General features: G+C 34.1%; 2 protein-coding genes across 7 annotated transcripts in view; both read right to left on the reverse strand.

Moving 5' to 3' along the window:
- The window catches only part of pak6b (p21 protein (Cdc42/Rac)-activated kinase 6b), a 15,965-nt gene extending 13,545 nt beyond the window's left edge, over positions 1–2,420 (reverse strand). The window contains exon 1 of the mRNA XM_016240303.1: positions 2,089–2,420. Within this exon, the coding sequence (XP_016095789.1) occupies positions 2,089–2,352 (264 nt within the window). The 5' untranslated portion in view covers positions 2,353–2,420. The remainder of the gene's footprint in view (positions 1–2,088) is intronic.
- A 5,347-nt stretch (positions 2,421–7,767) lies between these two features.
- The window catches only part of LOC107557017 (mitotic checkpoint serine/threonine-protein kinase BUB1 beta-like), a 21,667-nt gene continuing 13,488 nt past the window's right edge, over positions 7,768–15,946 (reverse strand). Inside the window, exons 11-17 of one of the 6 annotated variants that reach the window (XM_016240310.1) lie at positions 15,565–15,702; positions 15,381–15,469; positions 14,706–14,864; positions 13,103–13,239; positions 12,870–13,005; positions 9,566–9,681; positions 7,768–8,004 (exon numbers count right to left, since the gene is read on the reverse strand). In XM_016240310.1, the coding sequence (XP_016095796.1) occupies positions 7,890–8,004; positions 9,566–9,681; positions 12,870–13,005; positions 13,103–13,239; positions 14,706–14,864; positions 15,381–15,469; positions 15,565–15,702 (890 nt within the window). In that variant the 3' untranslated portion in view covers positions 7,768–7,889. The other 5 variants (XM_016240306.1, XM_016240308.1, XM_016240305.1 and 2 more) reach the window with 5 other exon arrangements.

A 15,946-nucleotide genomic window follows, 5' to 3' on the forward strand; every position in this document is an offset into this window, starting at 1 on the left:
ATGTAGCCGAACCTGCGCTGGTTTGAATGGGCCGCCTCCAGCTAGCGCTGTGACATCTGACCCAAGTTACCTGTGGTTGACCTGGCCGTGCGTCACTCAGAAAACAACAAGCCAATCAGAAGAGAGGCTTATGAATATGAATTAGACAGGCCAAAATCGACCTGTTTCTCAGCAGAGCTCCTGAGAGAGGAGCTGTCAAAATATAATGAGATGGTTTTTGGTACTTATACCGCAAATATATATTCTTAAAGACATCAAAACCTAAAATAAAACTCCAGAAAGGTGTACAATATGGGACCTTTAATTATCATAAATATTGTCAAAAAACAATAATTAATTAACGTTTTGCAAATAATTCATAAAATATAAAATTCTCTTTAAGCAATAAGTTTATTATTTATTTATTTATTTTTATGCATGCATAAAATATGATCTGGAAATGTTTATGTAAGATTTACCTACCTAGTGATCATATAAAAAATACTGGAATATTAATGTTAAAAATAGCATTGTATTACTGGACTAACATTTTTTGCTTAATTGTAAAATAATGTCAGTAATTTCACAATTATTGCAAAAAATATATAAATAAATGATAATAATAATAATAATAATATATATAATATCTTCTTTCATCTTTACGAAGTCTCTCGTTTCTTTACGACTTGAGACGCCTCTGATGTAAAATAAATTTTTGGAGTGAAATATGTCCTAGATATGTTTTTGTGAGATTCATCTTGTGACTATAATAATTAAATAATAAACCGGACATTTTAAAAACCCTAAAAACACAGTATGAAACACATTCATACTGAAAGTGCATGTCTCAATATGCATCAGATATTTTAAACAGGAACTGGACATGAGAAAGCAATATACATAATGATGATGATGATGATGATGCAGCTCCTCCTGGAGTGAAATCATTATATAACAGCAGCATTGAGCAGGTCTGTAAGGTCATAATTAGTGGATAGAAACGCTTAGTGTTGCTGATACGTGAGAAGCCTGGGGAAATATGACAATATGACGAAGACCAAACCTCCTCTAACATTGAGACAGAACCTGTTTAACAAAGACACACGATTGTTTACAGCTGCAGCTGCAAACATCAACCTGAAACACTTTCTCAGGGAAAAGATCGTTATGAAGGATTGTATTTATGTGACGTTTTTAAAGAAATTACAGTAGGTGCTGCCAGAAATATGCCTCGATCACATTACACAGTGAGTGAGTGAGTGAGTGTGTGTGTGTGTGTGTGTGTGTGTGTACATTTACAGGAATATATTACAGGAAATATTACAGGAATTTCTATGCAGTCAAATGCAATGTACTATATAATTTTTGCCTATATATTAGTTTTGCTTAATTTTTATAAAAATAATGCCAATTTTTTTTTTTCAAATAACGTGAAAAAATACATAACTTTCTTTAAGCAATATCTAAATACCTTTTTTCTTTATATTTTTGAGTGAAATATGATCTGAAAATGTTTTTATGAGATTCACCAATCTAATGACTATATAATAATTACATAATAATGTTAATAATATAATTTTATTACTAGAATATACAATATATCCTTGCAGTGAAATGCTATGCACTATAACATCAAATGTATATTTTTTCCCTTATATTTACGTCACTAAGTTCTGCAAATATTGCAAATATATATAAATATATAATTTTCATATTGCCTTTATTCCCCTGTTGGTTTTGAATCTGGACATTTTTGCCTTATAGTTTTGCTTAAATTTTACTACATTTTGCTAAATTTTAATGTAATAATTACATAATAATGTTACAAATAGTATTGCATTACTGGAATATCCATGCAGTAAAATGCAATGTACTATAGCATGAACTATACAATTCCTGTATATATTCATAATCTGGTTTATCTATATATAGAGATAATTAATTGTTAGTTACATAAACCATAACACGACTGCATGCATTCAACAAATATATAACAAAATAGCAATGACAAAAAAAAAAAAACACATATTGCCATGAAGATCAAATGCAATCCCCACAGACACACACGTTCTCCCATCTCTTCATGTTTAGATAGTGAAGCAGCTTTACCCTCTGCAGCTTGAGCTGCACCTGCGTGATGCTGGAGGGGTCCACCACAGGTTTGGGTCTCCTGAGTGTTTCTATGAGGCTTTGCCATTGGGTCGGCAGACCCACGAAACAGCCCTGCACCGGGTCGAAGGACATGTGCACCCTGTGCTCGAAGTTCCTGGGTGTGGAGATCTCCAGCCTCCTCTTCTTCTTCCTCCTCTGGAACATCCTGACGGCCTGCAGGAAACAAGAGCCTGTCCCATCATGACACGACAGCAAAGCCATGCGCTCTGAAGAAAACACAACAGCCGTCAAAACTCAACTGAAGGAGGAGCGGAGCTGTCAGTCTGACACCTGAGGACATGCCCCTTTCCTAAAGCAGGTCAAAAACACACTCCGTACGCATTTAAACCTGAGACTGAGAGTGTCCGGTTACACGGATACTAAAGAGAGACAGTCGTAGATCGAGTCTGGACCGTCTCTTCACTAATGCATGTTTAGTGAACCATGAGAACCAAACTACTAGTGAGTGGATCAATATTGCTGTGGGTTTGATTGAGGTCAATGAGAGTGGTCAGATGTTTCTGGGTAAGCCTGTGGGAAGGAAAAACCCATAAAGAGATGTTTATAAACCTATAAAGCCACTGTATTATATTTTCTAAAGCCTCTAAATGATCAGACTTTGCTGTTTCTCACTCGATCTCCTCCAGGTCTTCTGTCTCTTTGTTTTTCTCCAGTCAGAGCCCTTTAGTGTAATTGTACTCGAGCTCCTCGTGTGAAATCTTGACTGATTTTGATCAAGTAAAGGTCAGAATAACTGCAGTAATATCTCCAGATGAACACTTACTGGACTGAAGCAGCTCAGCTTTACTTGATTCTCCATCAATCATGTTTTAGAGTCTCAAATCTGATCCTCAGGATCTTTTGAGGAGCGTTTGTTTCCAGAAGCTTTACTTTCACTGTTCCTCAGCGGAGGAATGATCTTCACAAGCCTCCAGAACATCTCACATCTTCTGAGGAGCCTTTATTTCTTCAGCTCTCAGTCACTGCATTATATGTTTGGAGCATTTCAATCTCATCTGATTACTGGAGATATAGAGAGATGACTGATATTTATAGCATTTTATGTAATTATCTGCTGCAGTGTTATAAAGATCTCACTGATTTACATCAAAAGTTATCAATTTTATTAAATAACATTTTAAAATAAAAAATATTAAAAATAAAATAAATATATAAAGAATAATTGTGTGTGTGAGTGTCTGTGTGAGTGCGTGTGTGTGTGTGAGAGAGAGTGTGTGTGAGCGTGAGTGTGTGTGTGTGTGTGTGTGTATTTCTTCTTCTGAGTTTGCAGTGAAATATGATCTGGAAATGTTTTTTTGTGAGATTTAACCACCTAGTGGCTTTATATAATACTTTCATAATAATTTTGAAAATAGAATTGTATTACAGGAATATACAATATATCTATGCAGTGAAATGCTTTGCACTAATATCAGCTATCTATATTTTTTGCCTGATGTTTTTGCTTAATTGTCATATAATGCAAAAAATATATATTTAATTAATTTTTCTTTTATGGAGTGAAATATACAGTGGGTACGGAAAGTATTCAGACCCCCTTAAATTTTTCACTCTTTGTTATATTGCAGCCATTTGCTAAAATCATTTAAGTTCATTTTTTTTCCTCATTAATGTACACACAGCACCCCATATTGACAGAAAAACACAGAATTGTTGACATTTTTGCAGATTTATTAAAAAAGAAAAACTGAAATATCACATGGTCCTAAGTATTCAGACCCTTTGCTCAGTATTTAGTAGAAGCACCCTTTTGATCTAATACAGCCATGAGTCTTTTTGGGAAAGATGCAACAAGTTTTTCACACCTGGATTTGGGAATCCTCTGCCATTCCTCCTTGCAGAGCCTCTCCAGTTCTGGCAGGTTGGATGGTAAACGTTGATGGACAGCCATTTTTAGGTCTCTCCAATTATATAACAATGTTAAAATATAATTGTATAACGGGAATATACAATATATCTATGCAGTGAAATGGTTCAGTTTTTTTGCCTTATGTTTTTGCTTCTGCACCAAATTGCATATTTTTGAAGCTGTTTTTTCCTCCATATTCTCACTATATCAGATTATATGAGCCATAAAAGCCTGATGGATCAAACATGAAAACATATGCACAGATTTTTTTTATTTTAGATTTTGTCTGAAGGCTCAATAATCTATTTATAGCTGTATTGACTCATTTGAGTCTTTTGAAATCCTCACATAACAGTGTTGTCGACTCTGCTCTGCATTAGCTCGATCAATCATGAGCGCCTCGGGGAGATGTCACCAGCCGTGTCTTTCTAAACAGATGCATATATCGACTTCTGTTCACTGTTCAGCTGTTTCCTCAGTTAGAGTTTTTCCTCGTGCCCTTTTGTGACCCTCAACATCCGTCCTGATGCGTGAAGTAAACGGGAACAAGTTTACGAAACCCTTGCAGAATTAATACAAATCATAAAAGATGCTATTTCTTATTTAGTACTGCCCTTCAGAAGCTACGTGAGATATTTATACATTTCCCACAAGAGTGAATATCAAAAAATCTTCCTGATGAAAAGTTAAGCAATAATTTATTTATTTTTTTAATTATTAATATTTTTTTTTAGATTCACCTACCTAGTAACTATATATAATAATTACATAATAATGTTAAAAATAGAATGTTATTACTATAATATACAGTATATCTATGCAGTCAAATGATATGCACTATAATATCAACTGTATCATTTTTCCTTAATTATCATAAAAAATAATGTCAATAAGTTCTGTGAGTAATGCATAACAATAAATAATATAATAAATGTGTGTGTGTATATATATATATATATATACACACACACATACATTTATTTATATATTTATGCAATCTTTTTTCTTTTGATTTTTGGCGTGAAATATGATCTAGACATGTTTTTGAGAGATTCAACCACCTAGTGGCAACATATAATAATTCCATAATAATGTTAAATGTATACAATATATCTATGCAGTCAAATGCTATGCACTATAATATCAACTATATCATTTTTTGTCTGATATTTTTCATTAATTATCATAAAATATAATGTCAATAAGTTCTACAAATAATGCAAAAATATATATTTTTATGCAATATTTTTTGGGCGTGAAATATGATCTGGACATGTTTATTTTTGTGAGATTCACTTATAGTGACTATATATAATTACATAATAACATAAAAAATATAAATTTATTACAATATTATACAATATATCAAATGCTGTGAACTATAATATCAACTATATCACTTTTGTCTGATATTTTCGCTTAGTTATTATAAAATAATGTCAAAAAAATTTTGCACATAATGCTAACAATTCTATTTTTTATGCAATATTTTTTTCGGTGGGAAATATTGTCTATTGTATGTCATGTCAGGTATGATTGTGTCTTCTGTATGTAAATATCAAATAAAAACATCCTGCATATTTATGATGCCTCTCTTTTTCTATGCAGTCAAATGCTGTGAACTATAATATCAACTATATCACTTTTGTCTGATATTTTCGCTTAGTTATTATAAAATAATGTCAAAAAAATTTTGCACATAATGCTAACAATTCTATTTTTTATGCAATATTTTTTTCGGTGGGAAATATTGTCTATTGTATGTCATGTCAGGTATGATTGTGTCTTCTGTATGTAAATATCAAATAAAAACATCCTGCATATTTATGATGCCTCTCTTTTTAAAAAGTAATAATAATAACCATCCTGCAGATTCTTCAGGGGGTTTGCAAACATATGCACTGAACTCTGCACTCAGCTGAGCATTACTGTTCTAGTTGTCCTTTGATGTTGTTAACTATAAAACCCTGCGGTTGCTAATGTGTTCCGTCAAATCATCTGTTATTTAATAGAGGATAAAGAGTCTGTTTCTATATGATTCAGACCTGCATTAGCAGACACGTCTAACACTAAAGTGCTTCAAACACTTTCATTTCCAGCTCAGATCTTTCAACATCTTGATGTTGTTAAACTATAAAACCCTGCGGTTGCTAATGTGTTCCGTCAAATCATCTGTTATTTAATAGAGGATAAAGAGTCTGTTTCTATATGATTCAGACCTGTATTAGCAGACACGTCTAACACTAAAGTGCTTCAAACACTTTCATTTCCAGCTCAGATCTTTCAACATACTGTACATACTGTACATGAACTAAAGCTGCACAAACACAAGCCAGTGGATTTCCAGATACAACACAGTGCTTGTGAAAGCTGTCAGTCAATATCTGCTCACTAGTGAACATTCAACAGTGAGCAATAAATAAGCGAAACAACAAGATAAAACATACAAATGCATGAAAATCTGTTTCATTCTGCCAGGGGGCTTTTTTATCCATTATGTTTAAGTATAACGTTTTCAAAAAGCAAATAATAACTATAAAATAGTTCCAGTATTTCTGGCACTTCTCAAATAAGAAATAAGTTACAAATCACCTGCTTCACTTCACATTCTCAGTTTAGCCCTTATTCCACACGTGAGGAAGCAGAGGCCTGTGGCACACAGCAGATTTGAAGGAGAAAAACTCATTTTGAGGTAAGAAAGTAACTTTTTATACTTCTCTTTATAGTCTCTGTGACCTCAAGCAAATATTTAGTTTTATTTATATGTTTGAATGTCAGTATGACTAGGTGTTGGAAGTGAAAGACAAACCGAGAGCTATCTCTCAATGTTGTTTTATTATGGCCAATTACTGACTGACATTAACACTATTAATGCTAAACACAAACACACTCTCTGAAACAGACACACACACACACTCTCTCTCTCTCTCTCTCACACACACACACTCTCTCTCAGACATACACATACACACTCTCTGACACACACACACACAGTCACACACACAGACATACACACAAAGACAGTCACACACACACTCTCTCTCTCAGACATACACACACACTCTCTCTCTCTCTGACATACACACACACTCGCTCTCAGGCACACACACTGTCTCTCTCTCAGACATAGACACACTCACACACATTGCTCATTGTTTTTAGTTTTAACTAATGTTAATTAGCATCATCTTGTTGTAACGTGCAATCATGAAAACATGACGAGAGTTTGAATTAACTAAATAACTGCTGTAATAGTGATTCATGCAGTTCATTGTAATACAGCAGAATGTCTCATTCTAAGACTGTACATTGATTTTCAGGTTTTCACAGCAACACGAATCAAATAATGGAGATTCAAAACTAACCTAATAATCTGAACCCAAAATACAAGTCCACTGAGGCCAAAAAACTAAACTAAAGAAAGCTTTTAGTGCTGCTTGCTAATGAGAAACCTTAGATTTCATCACACCATCTAGTGGAAAGTTGACTATTTTTAAATAATATATATTTTTAGAATTATATTTGAATATTTTCTTAATAAAATGAAATTAATAAACATTTTAATCATGTAGCAGCATTTTCATAAGCAAAAGATACTGATATTATTTAGTGTCATACACCCTTTATTCATTCTATAACACAACCTCTCATAGCTCAAGTCATTATTTCATAGAAATGATTTTCTCAAAGACTACAACTTTCACTTCCCTCAATTGCTGAGATTAAACAGATTTTCTTAATTCAAAAAACACCCAAGATTACGTTGAGAAAATAGTTTATTAATGTGTAAAAAGCAATATATAACATTAATACCATAGCCACCAATTCATAATCGGAGCTGTTCTTTAACAAATGGCATTATTTTACAACAAATGAGTGCAGCTTGACTTCACAAGTTGTTCCTCACGTTAGCGATGAGCACGGACAAAAGCAGCTCTGAAGACTTTTCCTCTGGATTCAGAATCATGTGGAAAAACTGCTTCCATAAAGGCTCGACGGGGATGCTGAAACAAACAAGAGCAGCTCGTCTCACGTCCTTCTGATCGAATATTTCACCTGCATGCATGTGTTAAACTCACAAAACACATCACATTTCATGGCCCAAAAAAATCACATTATTAATATTACATAACTGTGACATATAATTTGCATGAGCTAAAGGCAGCAACAAATATTATAAAAAGTGTGCACAATTTTTTTTTATTACAATGATGAAAATTTAGGGTAAATGTGCTTTATTTGAATGAAAATATATACATAATTCTCTGTATGCTTTCTCCTGATTTTGGGGTAAAATATGGCATGAATTCATGTTTTTCTGTACAATGATGACAGATGATGTTCTTACCTGTGCTGAGATCCAGATCCTTCATCCAAACTCCAGGCCGAGTTTTCCTGCGTCACTTTCATCGTCCGATTAAACAGCAGCATGTGAACGATTTCTGCAACGCCGATCAGATCGACCTGTCGCAAGAGCAGAAACAACCGCAGAAATGGAATGCAAAGATTACTGCTTTTCACACATTTTAAGCATTTGATTATTCTCCTGCTCTAAAGACTGCGTTTTAAAGTCACCAAGAAACGTGAAACTTTTTTAATGAGATATTTTACAGTGAAACAGAATATTCAGCATTAAATATTGCTGAACCCTCAGCAGACCGAATATAAAAATAAATTAATTTTATGAAAAGAACTAAAAATAAAAGCAAAGCTAAAAAATAGATTAATAAAAAAAATTAAATGCAATATATAAATACAAATATAACAAAAAAAATATATAAATGCATAAAAGTGTATATAAATGAAAAAATGAACACACATAAATACAGTGGGGAAAAAAAGTATTTAGTCAGCCACCAATTGTGCAAGTTCTCCCACTTAAAAAGATGAGAGAGGCCTGTAATTTTCATCATAGGTATACCTCAACTATGAGAGACAAAATGAGAAAAAAAATCCAGAAAATCACATTGTAGGATTTTTAAAGAATTTATTTGCAAATTATGGTGGAAAATAAGTATTTGGTCGATAACAAAATTTCATCTCAATACTTTGTTATATACCCTTTGTTGGCAATGACAGAGGTCAAACGTTTTCTGTAAGTCTTCACAAGGTTTTCACACACTGTTGCTGGTATTTTGGCCCATTCCTCCATGCAGATCTCCTCTAGAGCAGTAATGTTTTGGGGCTGTCGCTGGGCAACACGGATTTTCAACTCCCTCCAAAGATTTTCTATGGGGTTACGATCTGGAGACTGGCTAGGCCACTCCAGGACCTTGAAATGCTTCTTAAACTCACAAAACACATCACATTTCATGGCCCAAAAAAAATCACATTATTAATATTACATAACTGTGACATATAATTTGCATGAGCTAAAGGCAGCAACAAATATTATAAAAAGTGTGCACAATTTTTTTTTATTACAATGATGAAAATTTAGGGTAAATGTGCTTTATTTGAATGAAAATATATACATAATTCTCTGTATGCTTTCTCCTGATTTTGGGGTAAAATATGGCATGAATTCATGTTTTTCTGTACAATGATGACAGATGATGTTCTTACCTGTGCTGAGATCCAGATCCTTCATCCAAACTCCAGGCCGAGTTTTCCTGCGTCACTTTCATCGTCCGATTAAACAGCAGCATGTGAACGATTTCTGCAACGCCGATCAGATCGACCTGTCGCAAGAGCAGAAACAACCGCAGAAATGGAATGCAAAGATTACTGCTTTTCACACATTTTAAGCATTTGATTATTCTCCTGCTCTAAAGACTGCGTTTTAAAGTCACCAAGAAACGTGAAACTTTTTTAATGAGATATTTTACAGTGAAACAGAATATTCAGCATTAAATATTGCTGAACCCTCAGCAGACCGAATATAAAAATAAATTAATTTTATGAAAATAACTAAAAATAAAAGCAAAACTAAAAAATAGATTAATAAAAAAAATTAAATGCAATATATAAATACAAATATAACAAAAAATATATATAAATGCATAAAAGTGTATATAAATGAAAAAATGAACACACATAAATATATAAATAATATATCAAAATAATTTATACAAATTCTAATGAATGCAAAAGAAACAAATATTTAAGATATATAAAAATAAAAATGAAAAAAATAAAATGTAAATATATAAAAAAGTAAAATGAACAAAAATAAACTAAAAATACAAAATGAATAAATAAAATACATAAATGTTAAAAATAAAATATTTATAAATAAAATAATATAAATACAATTTATATGTGTTTGTACGTATATACATATATTTTTTTTTTTAATCAGGGGCGTTTCCTAGAAAATATTGGATGAGGAAAATTTGTAGCACAAAAATAGAATGCCAAATTACAAAAAATAACATTAAAAAGTGTGTAAATCACAGTTTTTTCCTAAAGAAACATTGTCCAACAGCGACACCCGCAGGTAAAGTTACAGCAGGAGTCTGCGTCTCTCTCGCCTCCCCTGAGCCCATTGAGTTTTAACAGACCAACTAAAGCCTGCAGTGGGGGGTAACTGAGAATGAATGGAGAAAACACGTGAGACAATGCCTCATCACGATATGATCGGATATGACTGGTTATGATCGGCTGTGATTGGTTCATGCTATAAATCCCGCCAATGAACAATATAATGTCATTAATGGGAAGACTAATTTAAAAAAGTAAACAACTCACACGCTTAGATGTAATCATGGTTACGTCAAAATAAGACTTGAAACGGCCTGAAAACACGATCTGTGGGAGTTTTTAGTGAGTAATCAGCTTTAAATTAAATCTCTGTCTGTGACCAATATTCACCGAGCTTTGATGACTGATGATCTGCAAAATTCAAAAATAGATAAACGTTAACTATTAAAAAGAATAGCTGAACATAAGTTCACACATAAAATATAGTGTTTAAATTGTTGCTGTCTTGAGTTATTATTTTTGTATAATTCTTAAAAACACTAACTTGATGAGATTCATACTTGGCTTTAATAAACAGAATATCGTTTACATTGTAAATGTAAAAAATAAATAAAATAGAATTGTTTTATTTTTATTTTTCCGATAGTGTAAGTAATATTTATTTAACCAAGAAAATGTGACTGGGACATTAATTTACATTTGAATACAAATTAAAAAAATAAATAAAATTAATTAAAAAAAAAATTTTTTTAAATGCAAATAAATAAATAAATACAAATAAATAAATTTTAAAAAATACATTTTTTAAAAAATAAATAAATAAATACATAAATAATAATAAATAAATTTAAAAAATAAATAAATATATATGAATTAAAATAAATGATGAATGTACCTGATAAGGTGAGGCAGAAGGCGACAGGAGACCCTGCTGTATGTATTTCTGAGCAGAAGGAAGAGCTTGTGCTGTTGTGACGTCAGTCTGGAGCTGCAGATCCACCGAGTTTGAGAAATCTAGTGCTGTGATGCCGCTGCGGACACAAATACAGGAACACCAGGTTAGAAACGAGTATTAACAGAAACGGCATCGTGCTTTATTCACGTACCTCAGGTAGAAATACAGCGACTCTGGCTTCAGGCCTCCGTAAACCACTCGACAGGAATGAAACTGTTTGACCAGCTCCAGCAACAGAACCACTAGCAGAGAAACATCGTCTGCAGCACTGGGCTCGGCCAGAAGATCCTACACGTGGAGAGAGTTTGTGTGAGGACAAGGTGCTCACGGAGGGAGGTTTAGGAGTCTGAGCGAGCCGAACCTGAAGGGTGTCTCCGTGAGGAATCCTCCAGAGAGTCATGCAGCCGTTCTCAAACACATAACAGCAGATCTGGACATCGGCGTCCGGCTCATCACGAGACCGGCGAGATCTGAGCTGTGAGCGGATGAAGAAATCCCACGGCACGCCCGACCAATCCACCTTTACACCAAATACATAAAACACAAAAAATATGAAATATATATATATTTGGCACTCTAACTCTAGCACTTTCTATTCTATTTTAATTCTACTTTATCTTTTTTTATTTAAAAAAAAAAACTAACACTTGCTTTCTATTTTTTCTTGCTTTCTATCTACTTGTTTTTCTTTTTGTTTGTGTGTGTATATGTGTGTATATATATATATATATAAATGCCTCATCACGATATGATCGGATATGACTGGTTATGATCGGCTGTGATTGGTTCATGCTATAAATCCCGCCAATGAACAATATAATGTCATTAATGGGAAGACTAATTTAAAAAAGTAAACAACTCACACGCTTAGATGTAATCATGGTTACGTCAAAATAAGACTTGAAACGGCCTGAAAACACGATCTGTGGGAGTTTTTAGTGAGTAATCAGCTTTAAATTAAATCTCTGTCTGTGACCAATATTCACCGAGCTTTGATGACTGATGATCTGCAAAATTCAAAAATAGATAAACGTTAACTATTAAAAAGAATAGCTGAACATAAGTTCACACATAAAATATAGTGTTTAAATTGTTGCTGTCTTGAGTTATTATTTTTGTATAATTCTTAAAAACACTAACTTGATGAGATTCATACTTGGCTTTAATAAACAGAATATCGTTTACATTGTAAATGTAAAAAATAAATAAAATAGAATTGTTTTATTTTTATTTTTCCGATAGTGTAAGTAATATTTATTTAACCAAGAAAATGTGACTGGGACATTAATTTACATTTGAATACAAATTAAAAAAATAAATAAAATTAATTAAAAAAAAAATTTTTTTAAATGCAAATAAATAAATAAATACAAATAAATAAATTTTAAAAAATACATTTTTTAAAAAATAAATAAATAAATACATAAATAATAATAAATAAATTTAAAAAATAAATAAATATATATGAATTAAAATAAATGATGAATGTACCTGATAAGGTGAGGCAGAAGGCGACAGGAGACCCTGCTGTATGTATTTCTGAGCAGAAGGAAGAGCTTGTGCTGTTGTGACGTCAGTCTGGAGCTGCAGATCCACCGAGTTTGAGAAATCTAGTGCTGTGATGCCGCTGCGGACACAAATACAGCAACACCAGGTTAGAAACAAGCATCAATACAAATGCCATCCATCAAATGCTAGCGTGTGCATGTGTTATATTCACAAACCTGTGGTAAAAGTACAGCGACTCTGGCTTCAGGCCTCCGTGAACCACTCGACAGGAATGAAACTCTTTCACCAGCTCCAGCAACAGAGCGACTAGCAGAGAAACATCCTCTCTAGCAACAGGCTCGGCCAGAAGATCCTAAAGGTGGAGCGATGAAGACAGACAGGTTTGACGGAGGACGTATGAACGCGGAGGAGGAGACGGGAACGGAGCGAGCCGAACCTGAAGGGTGTCTCCGTGAGGAATCCTCCAGAGAGTCATGCAGCCGTTCTCAAACACATTACAGCAGATCTGGACGTCTCGCTCCGGCTCGTCACGTGACCGTCGAGCTCGGAGCTGCGAGATGATGAAGAAATCCCACGGCACTGCAGACCAGTCCACCTGTTGCAGAAAACATGAGAGGAAACGCATAAAAGAACAAACAGGAAATCACAAAATAAACTAAAACGGGGAAAAAAAGCAAACAAAAATTTGAAATCTTGCCTAGAAGACAACTATCTGAAATAAAGGTTATGTAACAGAATATATCAATATCTATCTATATAATCAAAATGATAAAGTGACATAATTAAAACAACTGACATAACACAATTACTAAAACAAACAATCTCTTTTGCTCAGCAAGCCTGCATTTATTTGATCAGAAATACAGCAGAAGCAGTAAAATTGTGAAATATTTTTACTATTTATAATAAGTGTTTTCTATATGAATATGTGTTAAAGTGTAATGTATTTCTGTGATGTGCAGCTGTATTTTCAGCATCATTCCTCCAGTCTTCAGCGTCACATGATCTTCAGAAATCAGTATAATATGCTGCTTTGAAGAAACATTTTTTATTATTAATATTAATATTTAAAACAGTTAAGTAACATTTTTTCAGGATTCTTTGATAAATAGAAAGATCCAAAGATCAGCGTTTATCTGAAATAAAAAGCTTTTATAACATTATACACTCTACCGTTCAAAAGCTTGGAGTCAGTTATATGAGAAATTATAGAAATTAACACTTTATTTTGCAAGGACGCTTTAAATTGATTAAATGTGATGATAAAGACATTTATAATGTTACAAAAGATTTCAGATAAATGCTGTTCTTCTGAACTTTCTATTCATCAAAGAAACCTGAAAACTCTACTCAGCTGTTTGTAACATTGATAATAATCAGAAATGTTTCTCGAGCAGCTAATCAGCATATTATACTGATTTCTGAAGATCATGTGACACTGAAGACTGGAGGAATGATGCTGAAAATACAGCTGCGCATCACAGAAATACATTACAGTTTAACAGATATTCACATAGAAAACAGCTATTATAAATAGAAAAACTATTTCAGAATTTTACTGCTTTTGCTGTATTTCTGCTCAAATAAATGCAGGCTTGATGAGCAGAAGAGACTTCTTTAAAAAACATTAAAAATCTTACTGTTCAAAAACGTTTGTCTGCTAGTGTACATCTCACAATTATGAGGGAAAAACTCGCAAACATCCTCTCTAGCAACAGGCTCGGCCAGAAGATCCTAAAGGTGGAGCGATGAAGACAGACAGGTTTGACGGAGGACGTATGAACGCGGAGGAGGAGACGGGAACGGAGCGAGCCGAACCTGAAGGGTGTCTCCGTGAGGAATCCTCCAGAGAGTCATGCAGCCGTTCTCAAACACATTACAGCAGATCTGGACGTCTCGCTCCGGCTCGTCACGTGACCGTCGAGCTCGGAGCTGCGAGATGATGAAGAAATCCCACGGCACTGCAGACCAGTCCACCTGTTGCAGAAAACATGAGAGGAAACGCATAAAAGAACAAACAGGAAATCACAAAATAAACTAAAACGGGGAAAAAAAGCAAACAAAAATTTGAAATCTTGCCTAGAAGACAACTATCTGAAATAAAGGTTATGTAACAGAATATATCAATATCTATCTATATAATCAAAATGATAAAGTGACATAATTAAAACAACTGACATAACACAATTACTAAAACAAACAATCTCTTCTGCTCAGCAAGCCTGCATTTATTTGATCAGAAATACAGCAGAAGCAGTAAAATTGTGAAATATTTTTACTATTTATAATAAGTGTTTTCTATACATCTATATATATATATAGAGAGAGAGAGAGAGAGAGAGAGAGAGAAAATAAGTCTATCTTTATTTTCAGCAGTTTTGTGTACATTTGCTATTATTAAATTGTATTATGTATTTATTACACTACCAGCCAAACATTTGAAAACACTGCAACTGTCGAGCACTACCTAGGGCCCTAAAACACGTGTGTCACCTTCAGAAAGACAGCAGCGGTTCCAGACGAGTACAGAGTGAAGTCCTTCAGCGTCTCCAACTTACCGCGGTAAACCAGCATCTCTCCATCTGGAAGTGTGTGGAATAAACTATTAAACATTACTCAGACGACGAGTGACTGTAAAAACATGACGGTGTCGGAGGAGGAGGAGTTTTCTGGATACCGAGACGCAGGTCATCGACCCCGCTGGCGTCCGGCACACGGCCGGTTTTCTGCTGGAAGTTGGAGAATGACGTCACGTCTGCCTGATGATACAACCTGGATCTGACGTCCAGACCGCAGACGTCCTCCGATTCAGTGACTGCTGACACACACACACACACAGACAGAGAGACACACACACACACACAGACAGAGTGACACAGAGACACACAGAGACAGAGACACACACACAGAAAGACACAGACACACACACACACACACACACACACCCACAGAAAGACACACACACACACACACCCACAGAAAGACACACACCCACAGAAAGACACACACACACACACACACACACACACACACACACACACACACACACACAAACACAC

Source organism: Sinocyclocheilus grahami, unplaced genomic scaffold (genome assembly GCF_001515645.1).
Source record: "Sinocyclocheilus grahami isolate Dianchi unplaced genomic scaffold, SAMN03320097.WGS_v1.1 scaffold587.1, whole genome shotgun sequence".
Taxonomy (NCBI): domain Eukaryota; kingdom Metazoa; phylum Chordata; class Actinopteri; order Cypriniformes; family Cyprinidae; genus Sinocyclocheilus; species Sinocyclocheilus grahami.